This window comes from Neoarius graeffei, chromosome 12 (genome assembly GCF_027579695.1).
Source record: "Neoarius graeffei isolate fNeoGra1 chromosome 12, fNeoGra1.pri, whole genome shotgun sequence".
Taxonomy (NCBI): domain Eukaryota; kingdom Metazoa; phylum Chordata; class Actinopteri; order Siluriformes; family Ariidae; genus Neoarius; species Neoarius graeffei.
The window spans coordinates 79,658,701-79,680,675 of record NC_083580.1 but is presented as its reverse complement, the minus strand read 5'-3'; the positions used below and the strand labels follow the sequence as shown (position 1 = coordinate 79,680,675).

General features: G+C 40.9%; 1 protein-coding gene across 7 annotated transcripts in view; it reads right to left on the bottom strand.

Annotated features, from left to right (window-relative positions):
* sgcd (sarcoglycan, delta (dystrophin-associated glycoprotein)) overlaps window positions 1–21,975 on the bottom strand; it is a 410,547-nt gene that overhangs the window by 61,344 nt on the left and 327,228 nt on the right. For all 7 annotated transcript variants that reach the window (XM_060936506.1, XM_060936508.1, XM_060936507.1 and 4 more), the window contains 2 exons: window positions 21,689–21,776; window positions 19,935–20,054 (listed from right to left, as the gene is read on the bottom strand). In XM_060936506.1, coding sequence (XP_060792489.1) covers window positions 19,935–20,054; window positions 21,689–21,776 — 208 coding nt within the window. The remainder of the gene's footprint in view (window positions 1–19,934; window positions 20,055–21,688; window positions 21,777–21,975) is intronic.

Genomic DNA, 21,975 nt, shown 5'->3' with positions numbered 1-21,975 from the left:
AGAATTGTATCTCCTCTCTGATTTCTCACCCAATTTCTGATTTCTCTGATTTTTCACCCAAATGAAACATGGATTTAAGCAAATTAATTTTGTGTAAAACTGCACAATTGGAGAGCAACTGCAACAGATTATGTAATGCATGACATGCTTTATTTTTTCATTGTTTTTCATTTTTAATGAAAAATTAGATTTAAAAAATGTTTTAAATATGGTCTTATGTGTGAAGCTATGAAACATTTACAAATTTATGTTTAAAAAAAAGTATTCAGTGCAAACGCTAGAGAATAATTTATACATATTTTTCGTACTGGTAAATAACTTTAAAATATAGCATTCCTTATTAACGTGTGGTTGCGCCACATGACGTTTTCTCCACAGTGAGATTTGGAACAAAAAAACTGTCCAAAAAAAATTTGATCCCGTCAAAAATCCCGTTGTCTTTATAATAAATGTGCTAATGCTTCAATGTGCTACACTGAAGAGAACAGTGCTTAAAGCTTAATCCATCATTGAACTTGAATCCACATGCTAATTGCTTTGCCCTCTTTTAAGCACAGATTGTAAAATTAACGGAGAATAGAATTCTGTGCCGTAGTTGAACAGCATGCAGCGTCTGATCCACAAGCACATCTTATTTCAGCCAATCTCTGGATATCTAATCTGTGATGCTGCACGCACTGTAATTTTTTTTAACCTTGCTACAATGGAAGCTAATCAATGTTTTCAACCAGGAAGTAGTTTGGGATAAAAGTGATACCCTGCTTATCCATAACAGGATCTCTGAGGATATATGCATAAAAGTAATTGGGAGAAAAAGTGATGTCCTTTTTATGAGGACAGTGGGTCTCATGAGGACGTGACTGAACTCTAATTCAGACTGCTAAATGGTTTTCCACCGCTTGTTATTTTTTTCATTTCTCTTACGACAGTGTGTACGAGGTTCTGGCCGACTCACTGGCACAGAAAAACTCTTCTGAGCTGTCAGTCTTTTTGGAGCTGTTTAACATTGAGCAAGGTCATCAGAGTTCTAATAAAGGATGTTCTTCCAGCTCATGTTTATAGATTCTTTTGGTGTTTGTGAAGAAAATGAGATGATCACACAACCTGGCTGCAAAAAGACCCGGGTAGCCAAGCAACCTGATGCTACTTTATTTATACTATATTTAGGCATCGGTTTGACGCGAGCTGAAATGTTTTGGTGTGGTTTTTGAAGATCCTGATGGCTCATCGTGCGAAATGATGCTAAGTGGTGGACGAGCAACTTGCTGTTGATTTCTAAGATCCCTGTTCTTGGCTGCAGGAGTGGAACCCAATGTGTTCTTCTGTTTGCTGTTGCATGCTGAGATGCTTTTCTGCTCACCACGGTAGTAAAGAGTGATTATATGAGTTGCTATATCCTTCCTGGCCATTTTCCTCTGACCGTCACTTATCAACAAGGCATTTGTTTCCACCTACAGAACTGTCACTCACTCACTTGCTCGATGTTTTTTTTGTTTTCCGCACCATTCTGTGTAAACTCTACAGACTGTTGAGTGTGAAAACCCCAGGAAGGAGATCAGCAGTTTCTGAAATGCTCAAACCAACACCCATGCTACAGTGAATGTTGGTGTGTTATAAAGCTTTGCTGTCTGTCATCCTGATATGTCATTCATGCACCGGGTAAAGTGTGTGTGCTGTTTATTGTTTGTGTTTGATGCACTAGTTGAACTGTGGTTTAGTACGAGGCTTTGAGCACAGAGGATAATGGGGCATGTTTGACAAACTTGTAGAGATTTGGTTGGTCCTTGGTTGAGTGGAGTGAGGTGTGCCACGTTCAGACCATAGTCTGTAAACATTACTCTGCAAAACTGTGTATTTGTTTACAACCAGGGCGGCACGGTGGTGTAGTGGTTAGCGCTGTCGCCTCACAGCAAGAAGGTCCTGGGTTCGAGCCCCGTGGCCGGCGAGGGCCTTTCTGTGCAGAGTTTGCATGTTCTCCCCGTGTCCGCGTGGGTTTCCTCCGGGTGCTCCGGTTTCCCCCACAGTCCAAAGACATGCAGGTTAGGTTAACTGGTGACTCTAAATTGACCGTAGGTGTGAATGTGAGTGTGAATAGTTGTTTGTCTTTGTGTCAGTCCTGCGATGACCTGGCAGGACTGACACAGGGTGTACCCTGCCTCTCACCCATAGTCAGCTGGGATAGGCTCCAGCTTGCCTGTGATCCTGCACAGGATAAGCAGCTATGGATAATAGATGGATGGATGGATGGATGGATGTTTACAACCATGTTACATTAATTATTTGTGTTTTGTTTTCTTTAGTTGTCACGTTGCTCGGTGTACAGAGTTTGGTGTTTGATGCTATACTCGTATTCAAGAGGAACAAAACAAAACACATCTGCACCTGTCAGAGACTCTCTGCTGTCATTCTTAATGCCGAGGGCTGCTACAGTGTTAAAATATAACATGGGATTATTTACTAAAAAGCAAATTTAAAAATAAGCGCTGGATAAAAACCCATCTATCTTATGGAAATAAAGATACAAATTTCATTGTCTGGTGGTTAGGTGTTTGAGATGTTGCCTTGCACTTATGATCGTGTACATGGACGGTACTCGGATGTCGTTCGTATGTACGGTCATCGTACGGTCGCAAAAGCCTTTCAGAAATCAGGTCGATGCTTTACCATGTTCTCTTAAGTACCGGTATGATGCTCCAATATTATTATCTTGGATCCAAACATGTTTTGTTTTGGGAACTAGCTGTTTTCTTTAAATGCTGGATGGCAAATGCTAACGATTTTACCAACATTATCATCAACAACCTGATTAAAACATGCACTTCTACCAGGTTTATACTTTATTTAAATCTAATTCTACTTATTATTAGCTCATTTGGCTGACAGGTGATGAGTTTATGCCATCACGTGTTGTCTGTCCAGCGTTGTCTACATTTCACAAAAATCGCTTCTTCTCTCTCAGTTCTTCACTGATTTTTATTCTTTTTGGCAGGAAGGTGGGTCTGCCTGGGGTGCATATAGCTTCTATACAAATTTGCATAATTGCAATTAATAATGAAGATATGGAGTAATTAATCCCTAATGAGCAGTTTCCACACAAATTGCTTCTTCTCCCTCAATTCTTCAGTGATTTTGATTTTCTGGCATGAAGGTAGGGGTACCTAGGGTGCATATAACTTCTACCCAGAATTGCTTCATTACAATTATTAATGAAGTTATGGACTAATTAAGCCTTAATATCTTGCAGTTCAACAAAAATTACTTCTTCTTGGTCAATTCTTTGCCATTTTGGATTCTTTCTGGTAAATAGGTGAGTATTCCTAGGGTGGATATCGCTTCTACTGTATATATAGCTTGTATATAGTGTATGTAGCTTGCAATGTTTATTGCGCAAGGTGTGCCACTTTAGATCGTTCCTTCTGGACTAGACGGGGCCGGAGTGAGCTACGCCATCTACGGTGGTCTTGTTTTTTCACTCTCATCTCATCTCATTATCTCTAGCCGCTTTATCCTTCTACAGGGTCGCAGGCAAGCTGGAGCCTATCCCAGCTGACTATGGGCGAAAGGCGGGGTTCACCCTGGACAAGTCGCCAGGTCATCACAGGGCTGACACATAGACACAGACAACCATTCACACTCACATTCACACCTATGGTCAGTCACCAGTTAACCTAACCTGCATGTCTTTGGACTGTGGGGGAAACCGGAGCACCCGGAGGAAACCCACGTGGACACGGGGAGAACATGCAAACTCCGCACAGAAAGGCCCTCGCCGGCCCCGGGGCTCGAACCCAGGACCTTCTTGCTGTGAGGCGACAGCGCTAACCACTACACCACCGTGCCGCCCGTTTTTTCACTCTTTTCTGAAGAATTTTATAATCTGCTACATTCCTGATTTTTTAAAATAAAAAATAGCTTTGTTGACTTATTTATTTATTCATTTAAATGTGCTCTATCATGATGTGTATTGTTATCGGGATATGATAATTTGGTCATATCGCACAGCCCTAGTTTCACAATTACACCATTAAGGACGTTGCAGCGCTGAAAGCCAGTCAGTGCTCCCAATCCAAGTGCTGTCCAATCAGATGCCATAGACTCCTTTGTAAGCTTAACAAAGTTAGTGAGATAGATCTGATTTATTATACGTCGTTCTCTACAACTACACTGTTTCTTGATGTACATATTTTATGCAAGATTTGTAGGTTTGTTAAAGGAATGTATTGTAGAATTAGGAATGTTGGCTAACTAGCAAGCTGAGCATGTTAAATTCTTAGCTTGCATGCCAACTTCACTGATACGATTGGCAAAGTAAGCGATTTAGCTTAAATAAAATCAGAACTGGGGTGGCACGGTGGTGTAGTGGTTAGCGCTGTCGCCTCACAGCAAGAAGGTCCGGGTTCGAGCCCTGTGGCCAGCGAGGGCCTTTCTGTGCGGAGTTTGCATGTTCTCCCCGTGTCCGCATGTGTTTCCTCCGGGTGCTCCGGTTTCCCCCACAGTCCAAAGACATGCAGGTTAGGTTAACTGGTGACTCTAAATTGAGCGTAGGTGTGAATGTGAGTGTGAATGGTTGTCTGTGTCTATGTGTCAGCCCTGTGATGACCTGGTGACTTGTCCAGGGTGTACCCCGCCTTTCGCCCGTAGTCAGCTGGGATAGGATCCAGCTTGCCTGCAACCCTGTAGAACAGGATAAAGCGGCTTCAGATAATGAGATGAGATGAGAAAATCAGAACTGAAAAAAATGGAATATTAAACCAAACAATGGTCTTTATTATCTACCAGAAGTGTCTTCTTTTGAATTGGAATGGTGTAAAAACTAATGCATTTTTATGAATGCTTTTCTAGTTCAGACACCCGACATCAACGTTTTAGAAAATGTCTCACTGAGTAGTGGTGATGACATTAAACTTCTTTCAAAGCGTGGCATAATTAAACCTAAAATTTCACTTCCGCCATTAGGTACATTCAGGTTCTATTTTTCTAAGTTGTCATTTTTTATATCCATGCTTTATTATGGATGTGTTTATTGCGGAGATTCGGAGCCTGGTACAGTGGCAGCTTCTCATCTGATGAGGCAATATTTATCTTGACAGAGTTGCAAAACACCTTCTCCATCTGTTTCACATTGAGACATAATCATAAATATGAGAGGGGGAAAATAGTTTTAGCAAATTAGTTTGTTCAAAGTTGGAGAATTTACAGAGCTGTAATGCAAATAAGCAACCGAGATCCAAGGATGTGATAGAGACTGCTCGTCTAAACGACTGATTACATAACAGCAGATGTACAGACCACAGATTAAAAGTTTTATCTTTCACAAGTAAGGATGGTATTTTTTCACGTCAATTTTTCATTTTAATTAAAATGTGTATCCATTGGGAAATGCTGAACTGTAACACAAATGCTTTTTAAAAATATCCTCAGCTCTGTGAATTTAGTTTACCATCTTTACAACTAGCAAATGATCATGCTGTTGTATTACTGTTGAACAGCCATTTTAGACTTTTGAAGAGTCCAGAAGAGGAAACAACACTTCCTTACACTTATTAGCTCATCTGTCCAGAAGGCCGATGAGCTGTTGCCATGGCGTGGTGTCCACCATCTACAATTCAGTTAAATTGCATCCGTCAGTTCTCAACGGATTTCCGTTCCAATAGTTTTGCTTGAAAGAACTCCTCATGCCACACAAAACTTGGTTGTTTTATCAAATGTTTTGATAACGAGTTACTAATTAGGCCAAATGAACAAATTTTCCAGGCCTCTCACTAGAATTGTATCTCCTCTCTCATTTATCATGCGAATTCAGTTCTGATCGATGTTTTGGGTTGATCTTCCCTCGGGGAACAAAATTTTGTCCTTTGTTGATGTTGTAAACAGTTTGTCATGGAGGTTGGTCCTCTCTCACATTATCACATTTCAGTTCTGTTTGATGTTTTGGTCGTCATGTGTGTTTTGATGGCAGGCCAGATGAGCTCCTACGTCCTTGACGTTCTGGTTGTAATAGGTAATATTTGAGTCTTTCATATAGTCTTACATATGCGTAGCTTGTAACTTCTGGAGTTCTTTTTGTTTGTTTGTTTGTTTGTTTGTTTGTTTGTTTGTTTGTTTGTTTGTTTGTTTGTTTGTTTGTTTGTTTGTTTTAAGGATATAAAGCTTCACCTCAGAGTTATGTCATTTCATTCCATTCCATTTCATGTACCTGGTACAATCCACCATTAAAGATTACCATAGAATATATCAACCGATGTTGCTTGTTAGATATCATCTTGAAGGTAATGGAGAGAAAGTAAAGAATGGTTATGGTTGAAGAGGATTATTCAGAGTTTTATCATCGTATTTAAAGTGGTGCATTGTTCACAGGAAGGTTCTATTTAGACATAAGACATGAATCACCTCTAAAAGTGCCTATAAAAGCGCTGGTGCCTTATAATGCAGACTGTGAAAACCATCAATAATCCCTGTGGGTGAACACTTGGCTTGGAAACATGCAGTGCGGTCACGAAAAGGTGGAATTGCAGCCATTATTACTCTGTGCATAAACTGTCATCGGAGCGGGTGCTTGAAGGAGAGCAGTGGTCAAGGCTTGGGTACAAATAGGACGTCAGTGACCTGCCAGGAAACAGCAGCACATTCTGATCCGACTATCAAAGCAAAGTACACAGGAATGCAGGAAGATGTTGGCAGTGATCATGCTGGAATTTGAGCTTTGAGTTGAAGCATGGTCTGGTGAAAAACAAAGGAAGCTACTGTTGTAGAAGGATTTGCTGCCAGAAGCCTGGTAGCTCTTTAAACCAGGCCTGTGTGTCTGTTTATGCTCAATAGAATCCAACTGAAACCACAAAATGACACTTTCTTTGCACTGCACACTTCCTGGTCTATGAATATGCCATGATTGTGCAACCTGTAGCTCAAAGTATGCTATGATATTCATTTTACAACATACAGAAACAAACTAAACAATTAATGACAGTCAGAAATAGGCCTACAGTAGGAGTCCATTTTAAAGAAGGCAACTGAACTTGCTTGAAATCCTTGAAGGATTTCAAGCAAGTCCAGTTGCCTTCTTTAGCACCTACGGTTTATGATGACCTGGATGACTGAGAACCTTCACAGATGTAGGAGTCCAGTTCTGTCCCCCAAGGTACAATCTACATGAATGTACCTCCTAGGGCTCATTATTGGACCTCAAGGTAACTACGTGTACCTTTTTAAGGCCAAAAAGCTACATATATGTTCCCAAGCAGTATATAAAGAGTATAGAAGGTACTGCTCTAGTGACAAGCCACTGTACCCCTAAAGGTACAATTAAAAAAAAAAAGGTCAATGTCTCTCCAATGTCAGGTCTTCCCAGGCAGCCTCCTGTCCTAATACCAACCAGGCCCTTAAGGAGCATTGGGCGGCGCCGCAGATGAGCCATGAGACCATCACTAGAGCGACAGAGTTGCCCTGCAACGGTGGCATGAATGGCCCAGCCGAACCGCCACAGAATGTCTGGCCTTGTGAGCTCTCACATACTATTCTCCTCTCCTAACAAAGCACCTTGCACAATAAGGTAAGACAAACGATGTTGTGCCCCCATCGTGTTGTCTCTCTGGATCTCCAGACCTGATGCCAAGTGGTGCACAAAAGTGCCACAGATCTGATGGGTATAGAAGTTGCCCCACAGTGACAACTGACTTGCTGAGTGGTGCCATCTGTTGGTCATTTGAGTGGCTCTGGTGGTGTGCCATTGACCCTGTTGGGTTCATCTGCCACATCCCAACGAAAAGCGCCCTGCTGCCAGCGCCTTATTGGTGATGTACTATTTAACCCATAGCTGGAACCCAGGCAGGTGCTACCAGTCTGGGTCAGAGCGGACCTGGGAGCAATGGTGATTAAGGGGTAACTCCACTTTCCCCAATACTCAAGTCCTCCCGGACCTGAGACTCACCACCAGTTGCAGTTTAAAGTCATACCCAGGACTAATGAGCTGGCCTAGTGGCCTCTTGCCTATACAGCTAGGGTTACAGTGGGGGGGCTAGTCCTCTGGTAACTGCAAGAGTTTGACTCCCCACTCGCATGTGTATTGCAGCATGCCTTGACAGATGGCAGTAGGTACCATTTTTATGATGGTCTTTGGTATGACCCAACTGCAAGTAGAACTTGCAATCTCCTGGTCAAGAGGCGGACATACTAATCACTAGGCCAGCTTATAGGTGCTAAAGAAGGCAACTGGACTTGCTTAAAATTCTTGACGATGTTTCACCTCTCATCTGAAAGGCTTCTTCATTTCTGTCCGACTAGTGAGGAGTTCCAGTTCCCCACTACTCCAACAAAGCTGAAGAAGCCTTTCAGATGAGAGGTGAAACATCTTCAAGAATTTCAAGCAAGTCCAATTGCCTTCTTTAGCACCTACAGTTTACGATGACCTGGATGACAGAGAACCTTCACAGACACTAGGCCAGCTCGCGGTCCCTAAAGGTACAATAATGTACCTTTTTATTTTCTGAGTGTACACAGCTGGCAGATCGCTACAGGAAAAATGTGAAGTATAGCAATATGATCTTCTCTTCTTTTTGGTTTACAGGCACTTTGACCCTTGTATGGTGTTCGGGTCTGTGGGACCCGTTTTCATTTTGTATCAAAGGAACAATGATACGATTAATTATTTTTTCAAACTCAGACTCATTGGCCTTGGCTCATTTTTTGTGAAGAACATATATCACAACACATTTTTGATGACCACACACTGTACCCCCCCACACACATTTATATTACATACAGGATGTTCGGGTCCACTGGACCCGGGGCTAATAAAAGTGTGTACCTTCACTCTGTCCTCCTCCTGTTTGGGCCTGCTATTAGCATAAGTGAGTTTTGTGTTTCTGCCCCTGCCCTTCAAGCACCGACACCTGTCTGCTCTCACATTCCTACACATTTTACCCTCTGTCTTGTGGGAACCAAGACAGAAGTTCCCATAAATTGGGGACGGGACACAATAAATATAGCTTTTCCAATGTGGCTCCTTATCACAACTGATCAAGATGGCCAAAAGATTCTCTGCTCAGATGGACTTGCAAATGATTTTGGAAGAGAGAGAAGCTTTTGATGATGTAGAGGAAGACGTTTCAGAATGTGAGGATCACATTTCTGAAAATTCAGAGTCTGACAGTGACTTTGAAGAAGAGGATGAGACAGAGCATCAGCCAGTCCCAAAACGAAGACGAGCATGTGGATGATGTTAGACTGACAATGGTTACTGTATGTGTTCAGCTTGTGTTGTGTAAACTGAACTGAATGGGTTACATTTCTAATGAAATTTCTAATGGATTCTCACTTTGTGTGAATCAATGTATATGAGGCAAAAACGTTGCACAATATTCCAGTGCGGGCGGCACGGTGGTGTAGTGGTTAGCGCTGTCGCCTCACAGCAAGAAGGTCCTGGGTTCGAGCCCCGTGGCCGACGAGGGCCTTTCTGTGCGAAGTTTGCATGTTCTCCCCGTGTCCGCGTGGGTTTCCTCCGGGTGCTCTGGTTTCCCCCACAGTCCAAAGACATGCAGGTTAGGTTAACTGGTGACTCTAAATTGAGCGTAGGTGTGAATGTGAGTGTGAATGGTTGTCTATGTGTCAGCCCTGTGATGACCTGGCGACTTGTCCAGGGTGTACCCCGCCTTTCGCCCGTAGTCAGCTGGGATAGGCTCCAGCTTGCCTGCGACCCTGTAGAACAGGATAAAGCGGCTAGAGATAATGAGATGAGATGAGAATATTCCAGTGCAGTTTTTAGCAACAGCTTGAGAATCCAAATATCCTTCTCTTTGGCAAAAAGTGGCAAACTGATGCACTGCAGACATCTTCTGGAAAATGAATACTTAAATAAACAAGAAAATCACTCGATAAAATGAGTGTTTTGTTTTTGTCTTTTGACAGGTGTAAATTGAGTTTGTTGAGGCTTGCTGAATGAACTTGTAAAGTGAGCACTGGAATAAATAAATTATGAAACTCAAGGTGCTTCTGCCAAGACCTCAGGGAGGGACGGAGCATCGCTGCACTGGCCCCAAGTGCTTCTGGCATTGCTGTATAAAAGCTCTGGCAAGAAAACAAAAAACTCATGATGGATGTCAGAGCTGTGCCTGACAGAGAAAATGACAGGAAGTCCTACTATAGTCGTTAGGAACTGCTCAAGAACTGAGAATTTTGTGTTCGATTTAGTCCCATTAAGAGTGTATGCAAAATGAGGTCAGTTATGTAACCAGTGCATAATGCATACATGAGAATGTGTCAGACATAATAGCAGATTAATTATTTATTCAAACACACCATCAAGCCTCTTTATGTAAGGGTTAGATTTAATTACACTTGCCCCTGTGCCAACTCAATCTACATACACAATAGGGTGCTTAGGTTATTAGATGTTGCAATCCAATGTATGTTTACCTCATTTGGCCCAGCAGACACTTTTGCAAATCTACATTGCAAACCAAATAAGAAATTCATTTATGTCCTCCAAATTGAGAACTTTAGTCTTATTATGCCAGAATGAAGCCCATATCTAAATCCTACCATCAGATTCAATTCATTTCTATCAGTAATATCACTAATATATAATCACAGAGTTACAGAATTTACTCCTCCTGCAGAGTGGGATCAGTGCTTAAGGTTATGAAAAGTGTATGCATCACCACAAAAGGCATGGGTGGTTTTCTCTTTATTTGGATGGGAATGGCAGGTCAGATCTGAAGCTTAAGGGATTCAAAAGAAGCCCATAATCATTAACATGGAGCATACAGGATGTTTGTGCTAGGGTTTGTGACTCATTTAATGCTTTTATCTGTCTCATCAGCAGCAGCAGCTCAGGGTCACAGTGGCTTAGAAATGCTGATTTCTTTATATTTTGAGAACTATAACCAATTAAAGGTCATAAGCAATGGTCAGAGGTGAAACATAGAATATCAACTTTATTGTCTAGAAAAAAGACCCAAAAAGCAAATTCAATTTTCCTAGTGTCTAATTTGCACTCTAAAATTTAATAAAACTGTTAAAATATACTGTTTTGCCCAATTTCTGAAGGTTTGTTTAGATCTCACTTATGCGCACTTTCACCGCCAGGGGACCGTCGTCATGACGTCATTCAAGCCAAACAGACCGGGAGCAGCTCTGTGTTTACTTGCAAACCGAGCACACGTGTACAGACTTTGGTCGTGAGAGGTTGTGTAAAATGTCTGAAAGTGATAGCGATTTTGAAGTAGGAACTCTCCAAATTGAATATCGAGAGGTGAAACCATACATGTATGAACCTATGGCCGTTGCGAAGCAATTGGTGAATGTGGCTCACTGGTTTGACCGTGCAGCCTTGGAATCGGACAGCGACTCGGCCGACTCTGATCACGGTGACCCCGGACCTCAACAAGACTCATGCCCAAACAATTTATCCTGTAGTTATGATAAATTCCTACTTTCATCGTAATACTAAATAAGAGCCCTTTTGAAGAATAATTAAACCGCCCTCCCTAGTGGATATAGGTAACGGTCACTTGACAGTGTGCCGGTAGGCCACATTAGCCTGCCATCCACGGCATTATACTATTTATAGCCTACTCTAAGTGAGGAAATATCCCTTTGTCTCATTTCCACAATGATTGTACAGGATCCCTCAGGATTGTACAGGATCTCCTCTTTTGGAAAAAGCCAACCCACTCACTCGGCCTCCTCTCCTTTTTCAGAAAAAGCCAACCCACTTGCTCCGCCTCTTCTCCTTTTTTGGAAAAAGCCAATCCTCTCGCTCCGCCTCTTCTCCTCTTCTGGAAAAAGCCAATCCACTCTCTCTGCCTCTTCTCCTCTCTTGGAAAAACGTAAAAACTTCTTCCTGAACCGGTCCCGTTGTTGCAGTTCACTGCACAACAATAAGGCATGTTTTTTCTTTGGAAATTCCTGAACGCACATCTGCACTCAAGCCAAACGGCAATGCAAGTAAATGGAAGTGGACTCAACTCAAGCGGTTTGTTTGTCTTAAATGACATCATGCATCAAGTGGTCACGAAAATAAAATGTGCCATGATCCACGCTAACTTATTTTAATTATTACTTATTAACAATACTTCTTGGGACCAGAAGAAAATTACAGAGGGTTTTTTAACATATAAAGTTTCAAATGTGCATAAAATTAAAACTGTTGCCTTTGAGCTGTAAGCTCATCAGACACTATTGCAGGCTATTGCAAACAAAAATAACTGGAGAAGCAAAAAGGATAGGTCAGAATTCCTTCAGGGGGTAGTGAAATTGGTCAGAATTCCTTCAAGAGAGGATGGGGTCATGTGGGATTGGAGAGAATTCCTTCAAGAGAGGATGAGGTCATCTGGGATTGGAGAGAATTCCTTAAAGAGAGGATAGGGTCAACTGGGATTGGAGAGAATGGGGTCATCTGAGATTTGTCAGAAGTCCTTCAAGAGACAATGGGTCGTCTGGGATTAGAGAGAACTCCTTCAAAAGAGGATGGGGTATTCTAGGATTGGAGAGACCTCCTTCAAAAGAGGATGGGGGTCATCTGGGAGTGGAGAGAACTCCTTTAAGAGAGAATGGGGTCATCTGAGATTGGTCAGAATTCCTTCAAGAGAAGATGGGGTCATCTGGGATTGGAGAGAACTCATTCAAGAGAGGATGGGGGTCATCTGGGATTGGATAAAATTCCTTCAAGAGAGGATGGGGTCATCTGGGATTGGATAGAACTCCAAGAGAATGGGGTCATCTAGGATTGGATAAAATTCCTTCAAGAGAGGATGGAGTCATCTGGGATTGGGTAGAACTCTTTAAAGAGAAGATGGAGTCATCTGGGATTGGATAGAATTCCTTCAAGAGAGGATGGGGTCATCTGGGATTGGGTAGAACTCTTTAAAGAGAAGATGGGGTCATCTGGGATTGGATAGAATTCCTTCAAGAGAGGATGGGGATCATCTGGGATTGGATAAAATTCCTTCAAGAGAGGATGGGGTCATCTGGGATTGGATAGAACTCTGAGAGAATGGGGTCATCTAGGATTGGATAGAACTCCTTCAAGAGAGGATGGTGTCATCTGGGATTGGGTCGAATTCCTTCAAGAGAGGATGAGGTCTCTTGGGGGGAAACCATGGCCTAATGGTTAGAGAACCAGCTTTAAACCAAAAGGTTGCTGGCTTGATTCCCTGGACCAGTAGGAATGGTTGAAGTACCTAACCCCCAACTGCTCCCCAGGCTGCTCTGGGTATGTTGTACATCACTCTGGATAAGAGCGTCTGCTAAATGCCTATAATGTATCTGGGATTGGTCTGAATTCCATCAAGAGTATTAGCTGACTCATTTGTTTAGGGCTAGTGGTCAGGCAGTAATGTAGAATGTAACGCAGAGTTTGGGTAGGAGCCACGCCACTGGCCTGCTGTGAACCTAGAAGAAATTCTAGTGTGAAAATATTGAGTAATAGTATCTTATGTGCCACTCCAATATTATTTTTTATTGCTAATTTGCAAGGGACAAATGAAACAAGGCAGCAGGTTGTATTTACCCTTCTGTATCACTGATTATGCCATGTGCATTAATAGTATTCTGGCTTTTAAACACATCTGCCAAATGAGTAAATGGAAGTGCTTAACGAACTGCCATTTTGTCTGTGCAGCCAACAAAAGCTCCATTCTTTTTTAAGAATATGAATGGGTTTATGGCAGCAGGACAAATTTCTAACCATCTTTAGTCCACTGGCTCTAGTATGCTCACATAAATGCAAGGTAATGGAGTGTGCATTAGACAAAATAATCGGTGGAAAAAAACAAACATGTTATCTGTTTAGCAGAAGTTTGGTACGACCTCAGAGAGAAATGTACGAAAAACTGCCACGCCAAAACAACCTTGAAAAGTCAAAGTTTTATTATTTCTGAAAATAAATATCTGTAGAGAAAAACACTCAGAAGATTTTAGGATTTAGAGGATTTTAAATGAATGAACCTGGACGCCTTTGCTTCCTGTCACATAAAATACACTTTCCTCAGTCTGGCCAAATGTAATGGAAAAAAATGAAGATGCTTTCAAGTGGCAGTGCTGGTGCTTTTCCAGTGAATGAGTCACTTGTACCAATGCCATTTACCATACACAATGAAGGTGATTTATCAGTAAATGTTGTGAAATATGAAGAGAAGGAACGTATGGTTATAATGATATTCTACATAATGATATACTGTGTACCTGCTCCAACACTTCCAGACCTTGCAGCTCATTCATGCAGTTATTGACGGTATTTATCCAGTCTCCACTGTCCAGTTTCTGTGAATCTGTGCCCATTGTAACCTAAGAATCCTGCTCTTGGCTAACAGATGAGGAACCTGCTGTGGTCTTCTGTGGTTGTATCTCATCCAACTCAAGTTGTGTTCTGTGATATTTTTCAGTTGAGCATGGTTGTGAAAAGTGGTTATTTGCATTAGTCTGGCCATTCTTCTCTGACTGAGCTCCCTCATCACCAAGGTGTTTCCACCCACAGAACTGTACCATTCTGTGTAAACAACCAAGTTTGGCACCAACAACCATGCCATGGTCAAAGTCACTGAAATCACTGAATTTTTTCCCCCCATTCTCTCTTTTCCCCAATTTCCCCAATATTTCATGACCAGACAAGTCTCCTCAGTCACTCTACTACAACTCCCAACCATTGAGGTCGAGGATCATCATGCGCTTCCCTTTGGCACGTGATGCCAGGCAAGTACATCTTTTCAACCTGCCGTAATGCATTCTGAGGAAAGTGCTATCCCTCCACTGCTGTATGCATGAGCTCACAAACAGCCATGATCAACTGAGAGAGAGAGAGAGAGAGAGAGAGAGAGAGAGAGAGTCTGCCACCCCTCCCCAAGAGCACATGCTCTCTTAGGCTTTCGGCCACTGATGGCTGTAGAGTTTGGGATTTGAACTTGTGAGCTCCAGATGAGAGGTTGAATGCTTGCTTTTCTATCTTGTATCTGCATGATTTTATGAATTGCTCAGCTGACATGATTAGCTGATTGGATAATTGCATGAATTGGTGCATAATCTGTGATTAAATTTACAAAACTGTAGGATAGAATTTATAATCCCAAGGTCTCAACTTGTTTCTGGTTAGCTGTGAGCTCCTTTAATGTCTGGATAGTTGTCAAACTGAATTCCTTCTCACTTGTAAGTCACATTGAATACAAGCGTCTGCCAAATGAATAAATGTTGCATTTATGTTTATTCATTTAGGAGGTGCTTTTATCCAAAGTGACTCACAAATGAGGCAGAATCCAATCCAAGGAGCTAGCTGAACTGGGGCCAAGAATATTTAAAGGGCCAGACTATTCTGATTCTGAGGCTTGAACTAACAGCTTTCTGCTCACAAGTGTAGACCCCAGACCACAACACTACAATGACAGATACTGTATCATTCATGGACTTTACTCCTGGTTTGTCAGAACATATAGTATTTCAGAACATATTCACATAGGAAGTGAACTATAGAGCCTTGATACTTGACTTAACTAACCAGGATAAACATGTAAAAACCACTAGGGGGCGAACATAGCTAAAGGCAGAATCATACACGTGCACTTTACACCTCTTCAGACCAGCTGTATCCATATTTACCAACTTTTCAAAATTCTCATGGGGGAGAAAAGTGCGTGAAAGACATTTTCAACTGGACGAGGGTACGATGGGCGGTTGAAATGATAAAAACAGTGGATCCCAATTAATTGCAAACCATTTGAAATTTATACAGTTAAAGAGTTTTTGAATTGTTGATATTATTCTCTCAATTACTCTAGGTTATGGGATTCATGTATCAGGCATGAGAGAGCTCAGAGTGAAAAATCTGAAATAATACTCGTCTTGAATTTTAATATAATAACAATGAAAGGGAAGTCTTAAATCAGATTTTGAGATGAAAAATCTCCTGCCTGAATATTGTATCCATACAGAGACCCACAGAAAATAACACAAGTGATGCTTTAGAAGAATGTTTATCATTTCTTAAAATAGTCACAGTGAATGAAAGTATTATTGGATTGCATCAAATGTGTTGTTTTCCTTTTGTAAGCTCGTAAAAATACAGAGAACTACTTGTATAATATCATATATAAATTAAATAAAATTTTAATAAGATTTAACCAAAATAGTAACAACTCAATTAAATAAATACTGCACTGTCTTAGTACGACTAAAATGCATCCCTCTCGCTAAACGCTTTCCAACAGAATTTTTAAAAAGCACTAGAAATCCTATCGGAATGCAGCAAAGGAATTTGCTCATTTGCAAACCTTTGAAAGTTTTCAAACAAAATGTAAAAATGGCTCTATAAATACTACCATACTATCAGAATATACTCCACAAAGAAATTCACTCGAATGCAAAATTTTAGTCCGACCAAAATACACTCACTAGTAATCTTTCACTTAAAACCTCAAAACTTGATCAAAATCAATCACTTTCCAGATAATTCACTTGTAAACTTTCACTTAAAGCTTTCAAACATAAATTCAAAATAGCACTAAGACACTCCCACACTATTCAAATACACTCACCAAACAAATTCTCTGTCATGCAAAATTTCACTAAACACTTTAGAAGTTGTCCAGTTTGTTTCTGAAATGGTACAGAAGACTAGTTTAATTTCACACTCAAATGTCACCATGGCCGTAGCCAGCTCTGAGGCCCCCGCGGTCCGGACCTCGGTCATTTTTAAGAGCTGAAAATACATTTGTATGCTAAATATCTAACTGGATAAAAGAATAATGAATAACATTAAAATGTCACCGTAAAAAGTGCATTGTTAATTATCAGATGCTAAACGTTGATTCTGTCTTCTGTGTCTGTTTTGTGCGGCTCTGAGACCAAGAACACAAAAACGAATGAGTGCGCGACTCGGGGGAGGAATGCAGTGCAGGAGACACGGGTTTTTCATGGTCACCATCAGCACACTTTCATCAAGCTGTTACATTTACATTTTCGAAGCAGCGCAGTTTTATCCTCATTGCTTGGGCCAGATCAAGCCATTAAACAAGCTTAAATTATTCTTACTCTTGCCACATACATGATTTTTTTTTTTTCAAAACTGATGATATTCAGTTCAAACACCATTAAAAGTAATTTCAGGAATAGATCTCTTGTGTGACATGTAATTCACCCCTCTCATTTAAATATGCCGAAAATTTTTCGGCGCGCGCTTTGCACGTCATGGACCTTGGTGATTTTAAAATGCTGCCTACGGCCCTGCATGTCCATTATATTCTGATTTAAGGTATCTTTACCTTAAAATGTGTAACTGGCTGGTCGAACATTTGCTTATCCATGGAAATTCATTCTCCCATGCAACCTGGTATTTGCATTCATATTTTTGCCGTTTGGTATTGGGTTTAGTGGCCATGAAGAATGACTACTTGTAAAAAATGTCGGACAGCCTGGGTGAATCCTATATTACGGAAGTGACTGTCATTCTGTTTGTTCTATTGGTTAAAAATCAGTTGACGTCAGCAGTGTTTCTCATTGGACATAATCGGGAGTATTTTTAACTTGGCGGTAGGGATTTCCCAAAACCGGGAGATTATCCAGTTTTTAACAAATATGATTGGAAGGCGGGAGACGGAGGCTAAAATCAGGAGCCTCCCGCCGAAATCGGGAGGGTTGGCAAGTATGTGGATCAATTATCCTTTTAATTAACCTGATGTAATATGACGAATGATTCCATGCCAGCATGAATACAGCTGCAGATATATCGATTAAACATGTGTCAAATGAAAGACGAGCACAAAACATGACAGGCAAACTGAAAAATACCGGTAGTATTAACTAGCAGTTATTGCCTGTGGGAGAGAGGAGACGTAGTAGTTATTGCCCATCACTGAGGAGACATACACTTGGCCCTAGCAGAAGTCTCCGGCAAGGAGTGCTGATTGCGAGGTCTCGTAAAATCAAAACTCCCAGGCGAGTGGGGGAGGGGATTCCCCACCAAGGCTGCGTGCAGTGTGTTGGCATGAGCATGTAGCTTACGGGAAATTAATGTGTTGCATTAGCACTAATCCTATGTTTTGGAAAATTGAAAATTGTTGTCTTGGGCCCCTCTGGGGTGTCACCAACCCACATGCAAAGTATGGAGTATGTGCGTCCAACCATGTTGATTTGCAAAAGTGAACAGACAGACAGACAGCCTTCCTTTAGTAGTATAGATAGGTAGATGTCAGTTTTTCCACCTGTTACCAAGTTAGCACCAAGAATATACGATGCACAATCTTGAGTTCCTAGAACTCCTATTCATTCAGCTTCAGTAACTACTTTATCCTGGCCAGGGTCAGGATTTCAGGGTCTTGGAGCCTATCTGAGGCAGGAACATATCCTTGATGGAACTCTAGTCTATTGAAAGACACCACATCGATGCACTCATTCACCCTTTTCGTAAAACAGAGCACAGCCAACTCTCCTGCTGGTATGTTTTGGATACGAGGAATCTTGGGACTCCAACTGAAACCAGAGACACAGGGAGAACAGACAGAGATGGTGACCTGAGCTTAGGATCAAACCATGGACCCTGGGGCACCAAAGGGGCAGTGATACTTGCTGTACCACTGCACCACCTGTTCTCCACCTCCAATTTGGTCTCCTGCCAATTCGCACCCACTGGCCTCCCGATCAAATTATGGATCCCAACTGGGGAGGGTTAGGAAGGCTTACATGTTCTCTAATCATTTAAACAGTGAATTTATGGATGTAATGATGTGTACAGGCCGGCACGGTGGTGTAGTGGTTAGCGCTGTCGCCTCACAGCAAGAAGGTCCGGGTTCGAGCCTCGTGGCCGACGAGGGCCTTTCTGTGTGGAGTTTGCATGTTCTCCCCGTGTCCACGTGGGTTTCCTCCGGGTGCTCCGGTTTCCCCCACAGTCCAAAGACATGCAGGTTAGGTTAACTGGTGACTCTAAATTGACCGTAGGTGTGAATGTGAATGGTTGTCTGTGTCAGCCCTGTGATGACCTGGCGACTTGTCCAGGGTGTACCCCGCCTTTCGCCCGTAGTCAGCTGGGATAGGATCCAGCTTGCCTGCAACCCTGTAGAACAGGATAAAGCGGCTAGAGATGAGATGATGTGTACACGATCAATCACAGATGAGGCTCAAACACTACACATTCTTTAATCGTTGACCAGCATGTCTGATCCAGAAATCCGGCTTTCTCACAAAAATAAACATGAGTACTGTCTTTCAGGTCACAATTGTGTCTGGAAAAAAAAATAGAGAAACGTAGAGGAGAGATGCAGGGGAGATGTGGGCAGAGAGAATCATCTGTTCTGCAAAAAGAACTGGAGGTATAGTGTAAAGAAGCAGTTAATTTTGCTTTGTTAGTAGCTATGTTTGTTTTTTTGATAACCATTTGAGCTTGGGACACCAGTTAATTTCTTCCAGAAGCATTATTGTGTTTACATTTTCCCCTCATTCTATAAAACATAGACAGATGATGAACTGGATTCAGGGATCTGCTGCGCGTGACAGGAGATGAATTTGATTTCCTTTCGGATTCTCATTGGCTGTTTGTCAGCACTGTTTTTGCTGCTGGTCTCAGAAACGTTCACATGAGATGATTCATCACTGAGAAAATCAAGCATGCTTGAAAATATCGCCATCTCAGCAATCGCTTACGTTTTAAACCTCAGTTAAGATCGAGTTAATATTTTGTCAATCAATATTCAGTTGTTTAATCACAACTACAATGACAATGAAAACGAGCAGGTCTATCCAGCCAGATTAAAAGACAAATTAATTGCACGACATCTTTTTCTTTCCCCTGAAATGACCACGTTGTGTAAAATTACAAGACAAAGAAATCCCATTCACAAATAAATAAATACTTAAGAGAGTTTTCACAAAAATCATAGCCTGAGCTCTGTCTGTGATTAATGAATTAAAACAAAGTGTTCCTTGATAAAGTGATGAATTTCATTTGATTCACTCACCCAGGACTCGTAATCTCTCAGCTCCCACCACCACCTCATGGTTGTTGGCCGAGAAGAGCAGCTTTCCTGTGCTTGACTTCACCTCAAGCATCCTGCCCCGGGCATGAACTCCGTGAGAACCTGACAAGGGATTAGAGAATTGAATTCATTTTAATTACACCTCAACATGAAATATTAAATTTCCCCATTCATTCTATAAATAATACAGCATCAGATTAGGGAAGAGAAAAGTTTCCCAATGATGAGAGAGAGAGAGAGGACAGTAATACAGACAGTGAGACAGACAGAGAGCAGTACAGGTTTTCATTTGTGCCAAAATAAAACGTAATTAATTATCAGAATAATCACAGCAGGCAGCATAGTTGGGGCTCAGTTTTAAAGTCAAAACTTGAAACAATTAATATTATATCATTAATAGTTATTCCAGGAAATCGAGTCGTACATGAGCTGATAGGCGACGAGGCGTGTAGCACCGAGTTGTCTATAATCCATGTACGATGAGATTGAGTGGAATAACTGTTTTATTCTCTCCACATTCACTGGATTTTGAGAAACAGAGCATTTTTATTTTTTGCAAATTCAATCAATAAAGACTTTATACAAAACATCCGACAAAATCATTTCCGCTTAGAATGTAAACAAACTGGCAAAATGACAGGAGCAATTTATGAAAAATGTGATAATTCTTGAAAAATAAAAAAATGTGTTCTTACCATCAAATACTTTCATTCCATATTTTGTTTCTCTTTTTTTTTGTATTTTTTGGGGTTTTGTTTTTGAGTAGAGTTTTTGTTTTGTTCTCGGTTGGTTCAGCAACACAGTCCACCATTTTGTTTTTCTCTACTCACGGTATATGAGCTGATATCCTAGTAGTAGAGTAGCCAATTAGAGCTCACAATTGCTCATATCCAGTGAATATATATATTATATAAAATATTAGTTATGTTGTTGCTGAAAATTAATTCCATTTCATTATAATTAGATACATTTCTTTTTTGATATATATCTATATAAAATACATGGATATATTTTACATATAATATCTTACTTTTTTATATATTTATCCATACTACAAAAAACACCTTTTTTTCCTTTTGTTTTTTAGTTAATTATCCAGTTGTTTGTGAGAAACTCTGTGCGGCTAGCGTGACTGTAAAGTGCCGTGGACTTGTTAAGGAGCTGAAGTGCCTGATTTCATATTTGGCTAAACTACTAATTAAAAAAAAAATGGGATTCTCTCTTTCAACATGGCATTAAAACCATGTAGTCAATTAAGTAAGATTAAATTGCCTTTTTTCATTATAAAATACGCCCCTGCTTCGGTGTTATTGCTCAAGAATACATAAAACCTGTGAATCTGTGCATGTCGTTATAGAGAGATAATATAATATAATGTAATATAATACTCTGGTTCTAGTTAAGACGTGTAATCCCACCTGAAACAAGAGCAACTCAGCAACCAGTCAAGATGTCTTCCTTTATTAAATTGTAAAAGCACCATCTGTCTCATGCTATCTCACATTTCCTGCATGATTTCATTTTCATTCATAGAACAACCGAGAGTCTAAATTACCTTCGTAAGGTCAGTACATGTTTTATTAAGCTACTCCTGCTTGTAGAATGAACATAAGTACAGATCTGGTTTGATTAAAGGGACTTAATTACTGTACATATGAGTAATTTAACTCTGAGGTCAGTTGACGTAGGTCTGCCTCTGATGATCAGTATTGTTTGTTTGCTGTATTGATACTTACTTGCAACTAGCTGTGAGACCAGTTGGTTTTTCCCATTGAGGATGTTGACAGAAATGTTTTTTGATGATTGCAGGAAAAGTGGACTACCCTATAGAAAGAGGAATGAAATGTCAATGTCCAATCCAGATCACCAAACATTATTTAAATGGGTAATACACTACCGTTCAAAAGTTTGGGGTCACCCAGACAATTTAGTGTTTTCCATGAAAAGTCACACTTTTATTTACCACCATAAGTTGTAAAATGAATAGAAAATATAGTCAAGACATTTTTCTGGCCATTTTGAG